General features: G+C 46.1%; 1 protein-coding gene across 1 annotated transcript in view; it reads left to right on the top strand.

The window, feature by feature from the left end:
- Positions 1 to 7,975, top strand: part of CDHR3 (cadherin related family member 3) — a 60,165-nt gene extending 52,190 nt beyond the window's left edge. Inside the window, exons 15-19 of the mRNA XM_053608703.1 lie at positions 393 to 574; positions 2,580 to 2,593; positions 3,971 to 4,002; positions 5,739 to 5,787; positions 7,334 to 7,975. Coding sequence (XP_053464678.1) covers positions 393 to 574; positions 2,580 to 2,593; positions 3,971 to 4,002; positions 5,739 to 5,787; positions 7,334 to 7,635 — 579 coding nt within the window. The 3' untranslated portion in view covers positions 7,636 to 7,975. The remainder of the gene's footprint in view (positions 1 to 392; positions 575 to 2,579; positions 2,594 to 3,970; positions 4,003 to 5,738; positions 5,788 to 7,333) is intronic.
- Positions 7,976 to 9,135: the final 1,160 nt, after the last annotated feature.

The raw sequence follows: 9,135 nt of genomic DNA on the forward strand, positions 1-9,135 counted from the left end.
ATGCTGAAAAGTCTACAAGGTGTTAAAAAACAACTTCCATGGCTCATGCCTTCTCGGCGAGAGACAATGGCTATATTGGGCCCTGGGGTACACCCAGATATGGCAGGAAAAAAAGCCAGTGGACATTTTTAGCTTTTGGGAAGGGGAGGAAAGATGGAATAAAATTAGGCTGGAGTGAGTTGCTTTTTAGTTCTCTAAATTTTCTGGGTTCTGATTTAATAGACATCTGCAAAGACTGTAAGGAAGGTGAGGGGTTGAAGCAGCAAGAACTGTGAGCACGTAGATGTTTGATTTATGAGCAAGGACGAAGGGTGGAACACTGAACAGGAACAAGTACTGGATGTGCAAACCGCTGCCGCCCTCCCCTCACCCTCCCCACTGTGTTGTCCCAGCCCAGGATCACCTATCAGGTCCTGAGGACGAACGTTTACTCTCCGTCTGCCTGGTATGTGCCTTTTGTCATCACTCTGGGCTGCATATTGCTTCTGGGTCTCCTGGTGTCCCTGGTTGTCCTGCTGGCCAAAGCCATCCACAGACACTGCACCTGCAAGGCTGAGAAGGACGAGAAACCTCTGTAAGTGGCCGGGGGCTGGGCCCTTCCCCCTGCTTCCTTCGGGCACTGTTGCTGGGGATGTCGGGAGAAGGAAAGATGGAGAATCACGTTTCTCTATGGGCTGGGTGCCTGGATGAGAGAATCCTGCTTCTCTGTGTTCTGCTGTGCCCTCTTTGTCACAGACTGGTGGGCCACGAAACCATTCCTTTGGCTTTTTCTGGCAACCTACTCTGTCCTTCATGGGGCACCCTTGTCGAAATTGGGGCACCAAATTTTTGGTGACCTTGCCTTGGGTAAAAGCTTTAGAAAAGCCCTAATGTGAGCAGTGATAGAAATTTGCAGAATATTTAAAGGATGGGATGTAATTAAAGGAAGCCCCCTCCCCCCAAATAAACTGATAAGGGAATTAAGCGTTTGGCCCCTGTGATTCAATTGTGTTCTTTGTGACTACTAAATAATCATTGTTCTTTTGTATCTCTCACTCTCCAGGTCTGTAAACACCAGCCCTTTCCTATTTTTGCCTGCTTACTGCTTTGCCTCTTATTGTAACAATCTGCAGATGTTTTTACTGGGTAAAGTGAAGTCGTAAAGCAAAGTGAAAAGGGCATCAAATGGTTACAAACTTCTCTTAGAGGCAGTTTTTTTGTTCTTATAACTAGAGCATTATGGTTCTGAGCCTGAATTTTGGAGTTAGACAAAGCCTGGGTTCAAATTTTGCACTCTACCATTTTCTGGGTATATGGCTTTGAACAAGTGACAACCTTTGTGAACTTCAGTTTGTTCATTTGTAAAAGTAAACAACTAACTGAGCAAATGCACTTAGCTCTGTTCTGATACAGAGTAAATGCTTACTACACCACAGCCATTGTTTTTCTTACCTTACATTTTCATTATTCCTCATGGCTGAGTCCCAGTGAGTTTAGGACTCCACATTCCAGCTTAGCTCTATGCCCCTGGTCTTAGGGGATGAATCTCTGAGTGTCCAGATTTCTCAATAGCAAAAAGAAGGGATGATGAGACTCATGTGCCTTTTAAAGGTACTTTGAAGATTAACTATCTACTGTCAAATAATTTAAAATCTCTATGGACAAAAGATTGTGAAAAAGAATAAGGCATTAGCACAAAGATGTACATTGCATTTTGCCATGTTTATTGAGGAATTTTGTTGCTATGAGCAACCTTGACTTCCAGGTAAAAAATCCTTGAGCATGTATTGAAATTTAAAAAGCATTATTGTTTGGAGTGTACTCACAAACTGATTTAAAAAAACAAACAAACAACCTAACTCTAAAAGGGTGGTATTTAAGCTTGTAAGGATGGTGGTGCCCTGAAATGGGATTTGGGTAGAAGTTCTTTAAGGAAGTATAATAATCCAATAGACACTGAAACTTCATGTCATTTATGGCTAAATGTTAAATATGCGCCTTGAACCTGGTTGTTTTAACTTAAGTTGTAAATACAGTTTTCAGTATGTTGACTTAGGAAAGAAAAACTAGCTAGAAATTTAGATTCATATCTGCCTCTCTGGAAATTAGTTGCACCGTTTAACAGCCAACATTTGTCAAATAGTGAAGAATAACATTATAGTTTCAGAATTACAGAATTCAAGGTTATCATGGGGAAGGTCTTAGAGTCTAAGTCCAGCCCTTCATGTGTCAGGAAACCAAGTTTAACTGCCAGCACTCAGACCTCCCTGCAGTGAGCCAAGCCTTCTGCTCAGCTGGCTGCTGGGGAGAGAGATGAAGCAGTCCTGACTGGGGTAGTCATGTCCTTACCGGGTGTCCTCATCAGAGACAACATATTCCCTGAAGATCTATAAAGTGTTAGCTTTTAAACTCACCACGTTCCCAGAACCTCCCCTGTCCAAAACCAATAGTGATGGAGCCATGCAGTTTGAGGCACAGTGGGTAGCCTACCCCCCGGTCCAAAGGAGTACAGTAGCCCAAAGGACCCCATGTTGTCATATGTGTGTCAGGGCAGAGTACTTTGAGGTTAATTAATGTCCATTCTTTTGTTCATCCCACAGGGTAAGGAGAGGAGGTAGGTACAATGCCTATTTGTTTGTTTGTTGCCTTCTGCTTGCTATGTTGTACAATGTAAAAAGCCTCCAGCTCAGCAGAGGATCAGCACGATCATGTCTTGGCACAGTTTCGGCCTCGTCATGTGTGGGTGGAATGAAGCAGAGGTTGGCTGTCACTGGAGAAGGGGAGGGGAGGGTGCAAGGTGCCTTTGGCCCACTTGGATCTCTCACTTGGTCCTGCCTGTGCCCTGCCCAGGGCCATGTTCAATCAGCTCAGCTGAAGCACCTGGGTCTATTCCCACTGAATGAGACAGAAATAAACCACGTGGTGAGCACAGGCAGTAGCTACTCACTGCTGCACGTGGAGGGGTGTCCTGAGGACAACTAATGCTCTATTTCCGATGCATGCCTCTTTTGAAAGAACAAGTGATCCTTAATTCTCAGATTCTAATGGATTTGGTCGTCTTCATGAATTGTTTAGGTCAGGCTACTTAGAGAGGGGAGTGAGCGGCAGTTACATGAGTTGGAGCACTCAATGATTTCCGGCAGATTGGTAAATTGAGGAAGGACTATCTGAATAGCTCCAGGTCCTATCCTCCCCTGGCAGGTGAGTTGTTGCCTCAAGCAGACCCCAAGCTATGGAGAGAGACTGGACAAAGAATTAGAAAGTACAGTAGACCATAGTCGACCTCCTCCCTATGTTGATCATCTTCTTAAGGTGACCTAATTTGCAAATTTGCATGGACCGCACATGCACCACGTGGATGTATCAGCACAGAGGGCCTAGTTCCTTCTGGTGACCACCTCTATATGTTGACCAGCTTGTTACACTCCGTGGGTGGTCAGCTTACAGAGGTCCTACTGCATCTTTTAAAAAGAATGCTTGCTTGAATCACTCTGTTCACAGCCATGTGTGTCGGGCACGCCCCAGGCATGTCTAAGCAGGGTTATAAACTTGATTATAGTAGTTATCGATCATATTGAGTGAGATGATTTTAATAAATAACATTTTCACAAACTGTCTCCCAATCCCAGTTACTTTTCAAAAAGGGCATGAGGAGGGAATGCAAAAACTCCCCACGTTGTGAACAAATATCTCAACCTAATCTTTTTTTCTTATCTGTAGGCCACTGCAAGCTAATTTCCTAGTAATAACAATAAGCTAGAAAAAGAGTAAACACATTTTAGTTGTGTGTATAATATATGCATGTGTGTATGTATTTTTTCTGAGAAGATGAAAGCTGTCAGCAAACATGTCTACCAGATAGAAAACTTCTTTGCTGTGTCTGCGGACTGAGTTCCAAGCCCATTTAGGGGAAATCCCACTGCGGGGGTGGAATTTTAAGGTCAATTTAACGCCCAAGAAGCTTACCTTCTGCCTGTTCTGTTCCCTGCAGAAATGAAGAATGCAGAGGGAGAGGTTGTGATGGTGAGTCTGGGGCCCCTGGCTAGGCTGCTGGCTGGTGGGGGCCTTGTCCTCCCCCAGGCAGGCCCACCACAGCCTCGGGGATGTGTTATCATTCAGAGAGGTGCTTGCATTTGGCCAGTGGAACAGATTGCTGTGTGACGAGCTCCTGATAGAATTTGTTCCCTCCACTGAACATGTCTGCTGATATATTTGCAGAAGAACTGGATTTCATAAATATTGAGCAGTGGTGTTTATTATCTATACCAGCTCTCCGGGAGAGTGAGTTGGGGGAGTGAAGCTTAAAGACCAGAACTGGCACTTCAGCCTTCAATGAGATTTAATTTTTCTTTGCTCTTTTTGCGCAACCTTGCAGAAAAGTGATAGAGGAAGCACTGCTTGAGTCTGGGGTTGGCTTTGCCTACTTAGTCATATGACCTTGGGCCTCCCTTAGCCTCTTGGAGCCTTATATTCCTCACCTGAAAAATGGGAGTGAGGATGCCTGTCCTGAGATAACAGGTGGAGAAATGCTTTGAAAATTGCTGAACGTGACATGAATGCAAAGTGTTACAGGATAGCTGGAGTGACCCCTCATCTCACACACTGAACCTGATATACCCACTTGGGAAGTGATAGAATTTGAAGGGGACTGCCTCCAGCTCTTCCCCACCTCCTGACAATAAGGCTTTGTCATAATCCAAGACTACAAAATCAGAATGGGGGGCCAGTGCCTCTTCCAGTGAGGGCGTCAACACAGTGAGCTGGAATTTCAGGCCCAGCTGTCACCTAGTGCGTGTATGTTCTGGTCAATGTACAAACTGGAGGAAGAGGCAATCTCTGTTCTCCTGGGTGGTATTGTCTCTAAAGCAAGTACCCTGTGGGATCCCACTCAGAGACTGTCTTAGAACTGGGTAATAGTAAATGAATCTATTAGATAAATCAATTCCTAGGACCACCAAAAAACTGGGGCTGCTTATCCAAGAAGCTGTAGGGAACTGAGGAGGTGATCATTTATGTGATGGAATTGATAACATTGAGGATTGAAAGGCTTGACAAGCTCCAAGCACCATCCTCCTTAGTGTGCTAAAAACTGACATGGCACCTGTAGAAGGCAATGCATGAGGGAAGGGAGTGTTGCCATGGAGACAAAGGACAGGTGCATCAGACAGAGGTTAGGGCTTGGAAGGTGGCACAGAGGATAGATCAGGGGAGGTAAGAGATGGAGCTGAGGGCTTAGGTGAGGCCTAGATGTGCTGCTGCATTGGACTAAGCTAGGGGAGGCAGCAGGAGAGGACAGGAGAGCCAGGGCTGGGGGTACAGGCCCCTGGGGGCTCCCCTGTGTCCATCTTGCAAATCTACTTGACAATGATCCCACTGGGGCAACATAGGTCTTGGCCTATGTTGTGTGGCATTTCTACTCTTTCTTCTATGCAGCTTAGATTTCACTTAGTCAGGATGCTTTCTTAACTCCCAGGTGTGGATTAAATGTCTCCCATCCCTACCTGTGCCCCATAACATCCCACATCTCTCCATTCATAGCCTTATCACTCTGCATCGTAGGACCTGTTCACCAATGGCGAGCCTTGTGGGGCAGTAACCACACCCGCCTTGTTCACCACTGTGTCCCCGGCACCTAATGCTAGCTAAAGACATACATGTCCAAGAGGCTTGAGGCAAAGAACTTGGGCTGTGAGGATGAGCAACCTTGAGTGCTGGCAGGGAGTGTGGGGCTGTGCCTGAAGCTCTCTTTCTCTCCTTAGGAAACTATCCAGATGAACACTGTCTTTGATGGCGAAGCTGCAGATCCAGGTAATTAAGGATGATGCCACCCATAGCATGTTGTTCATACTCCCGATTGGAAGAGTCATGGAAAACTTTATCCAGTTTCCTGCTCTTAACTCAGTTTGTCAATCCATTTGGCTTCATTGTCTACACAGTGCTGTCCCTTCTAGATTAAAATACCACACGAGTCGAGCTCTGAACCCAGCTGGCTCACACATGCTCAGACGCACAGCAGCACCACATGCGGGAGGCCTCAGCGGGTCCACCTAGAGGGCTCACGCTCCAGGCCCATACCACTTTCTCACCTCCCTTTCCAAATCACGAATCAATTGAGGGAGCTGGTGAGTTCAAGAACCTGTGTTTTTTAGCTTTCTCATTGGTCCTTTCCCCTGTCCCTCCTGCCCATCCCCATCCTTTCTGAATGCTTCTAATGCCATCTTATTACTCGTGGAAGATACAAAGAAATGGAAAGTTTTGCTTCTTTTTTTTTCCTGAGATCAGGGCCAAGATTTTCTTCTTGGTTGGCAAGATGAACATAAGGTGAAGCTGGCCTCCCGAGCTCTCATCACCCCCATGAAATCAGCTCCAAATTTAGCTCCTATACACATATCCCTCTACTTACAAAGGCTCAATTATAGACGTGAATAAAGGGAAGGAAACCAAATTCAGGAGGCAAGTGTGTTGGCTCCCTGCCACCCTCATATGCAAAGCGCACCGGTCCTCCTTGGAAGGAGGATGGCTCCTCTCCAGTGAGAGGCTGCTGCTGCTGCTGGAATTAAATTTCCCTCTATTATTAGGTACTTGTTACCATAATGTGCCCACATTAGCATAAGTGCTGGTGGGATTTTGAGCAGAGAGGCCACTCGTGCTGTATGGAAGTGGCAGGAGCAGGGGCCTGCCTTAAACTCAAGCTTCCCGGGGAAAAGCCAGGGAGGACCTTTGCGTTTTTGTGTAGTTTAGAGGAAAAAGGAGAAAGCGATGTGCCAACTGGCCTATGTGAACAAACACATCAATTAAGCGTCTGCTGGCTCTGACACAATGAAAATGGCTCCCTTGGATCATCTCAAGTGGGGCCAGATTTGTGTGTCTGTGTCTACAAATCTCTGTTAACTTAACATACATAAAAATCACAGTCTTTTCCTCCTTACTTGGTGAATTTCTTTTTATAGCAGGGATCCAGGGGTCTTTGTAAATAAACACAATAAATCAGAAAGTAACAAGCAATGCCATTAAAAATAGAACCCAATTTATCAGAAGCTCACATGGAGTTCGAGATTTATAATGGCCTTCTCATCCTGCAATTGAGATGGCTTCAGGACTCTCCTAAACATTTCTATCCCGAGTGGCCTGATATTTGCTACCTGTGTGACCTGAGCCATCCGGCCTGTGGGAAGGGCAGGCTGGTGAAGACCGTCTGTGCTGCTCACAGGCCTGCCTTCCATCTAAATGAGTCACACCTTCTAGCCTGCTTCATTTTTCCCTGGGAGTCAGAACAGAGCAAGTAGAGGTGGGAGAAGAGGGAATCATTCCAGTTCCCTTGGTTTATATAATTATTGTGCCTTTTCCCCTCTAGTGACTGGAGAAATATATGAATTCAACTCAAAAACTGGAGCCAGAAGGTGGAAAGATCCACTAACCCAAATGCACAAATGTAAAGAGTCCAGCCCCCAGGGAGCTGGTCCACACAGAGTCGCTGCCGGAAAAGGGATGGGAATGCTGAGATGTGCCAACCAGGAAGAGGATGAGCTGGGTGGCAAAGCACGGGGAAAGGATGCTGGCCTGGGTTCCAGGAATGGTGGCAAGCCCTGCACCCCCAAAAACAGAAAGCCAGCCCTTACACGCAAGGCTTCCCCCAAACTGCACCCAGGAAAGTAAAAGGTGTCTAGGTGGCAGGCCCATGTGCAGCTCAGAGGAGACGCCTGGTCGTCCTTATGATGCCGCCTTTCCCTAAATTCTATGGGGGCACCCCCGGGGGTGTGAAAATGTGGGCTGAAGGAATTCAGGTATCCAGGGTCACAAATGGGATGTGTGACAAAATTTTAACAAATAGAAAAGGGTTCGATCATACAGTTGCCTTTTTCTGAGATGGCCAGGAGAATTCTCTCTAGCCAGGCGTCCTCAAACTATGGCCTGCGGGTCACATGAAGTGGTGTGATTGTATTTGTTCCTGTTTTTTTTTTTTTTTTTTACTTCAAAATAAGATATGTGCAGTGTGCCTAGGAATTTGTTCATAGTTTTCTTTTTTTAAAATATAATCTGGCCCTCCAACGGTCTGAGGGACAGTGAACTGGCCCCCTGTTTAAAAAGTTTGAGGACCCCTGCACGGTCTAGGGTCAGAGTGACCAGTGCTTCTGATCAGTGGGATTGTTAACTTCTGGATGCCAAATTGTGTTTCTTTTTCACCTCAGCTGCTAGGAAACTCTCCCTAGCTTAACCTATGAAGTGCACAGGAATTCCTGACAAAAATACCGAGGACCACCCAAATATCTCATTTTCCTGCTTTTATTTTAGCATGACCCAGATTTCCTCTGTTGTTCAACACCACACCTTTGTAACTTACCTAAAATATTTTTCAAGAGGAGCAGAGCAGGGAAAGAATGGATGAGTAAACAATGAGATGTGCATCTGGGAAGAAGAAAACATAGACGTCTTTTATTCTGTTTAAAAATTACCACATAGCTTCTGGCCAGTGCCGTGCACAGACCTAAGGCACCGAACCTGATGCTGCGTAGGCCGCTCGCCATTCTGATCCTCATCATCATAGCTTAGCTTTGCCTTTTAAAAATTTGACATAAATGGAAGCACACAGAACCTGCTCGGTTGCGTCTGACTTCTTTTGCTCAGCATTACGTCTGTGAGATTCATCCATGTTGAGAGATGGCCGGGGTCTGGTTTCCTTCCTTGTTGTGTCTGATTTCATGGTATTTATCCGCTCTACACTTGGGTGGCTGCTTCAAGAGTTTCACTATTTCACTACAGCAGGTGTCCTCAAACTTTTTAAACAGGGGGCCAGTTCACTGTCCCTCAGACCGTTGGAGGGCTGGACTATAGTTAAAAAAAAAAACGAGGCGGCGCCTGTGGCTCAGTGAGTAGGGCGCCGGCCCCATATGCCGAGGGTGGCGGGTTCATAACCCAGCCCCGGCCAAAGTGCAACAAAAAAATAGCTGGGCGTTGTGGCGGGCGCCTGTAGTCCCAGCTGCTCGGGAGGCTGAGACAAGAGAATCGCGTAAGCCCAAGAGTTAGAGGTTGCTGTGAGCCGTGTGATGCCACGGCACTCTACCCGAGGGCGGTACAGTGAGACTCTGTCTCTACAAAAACAAACAAACAAACAAAAAAAACGAACTATGAACAAATTCCTATGCACACTGCACGTAT

This window comes from Nycticebus coucang, chromosome 11 (assembly GCF_027406575.1).
Source record: "Nycticebus coucang isolate mNycCou1 chromosome 11, mNycCou1.pri, whole genome shotgun sequence".
NCBI classification, from domain to species: Eukaryota; Metazoa; Chordata; class Mammalia; order Primates; family Lorisidae; genus Nycticebus; species Nycticebus coucang.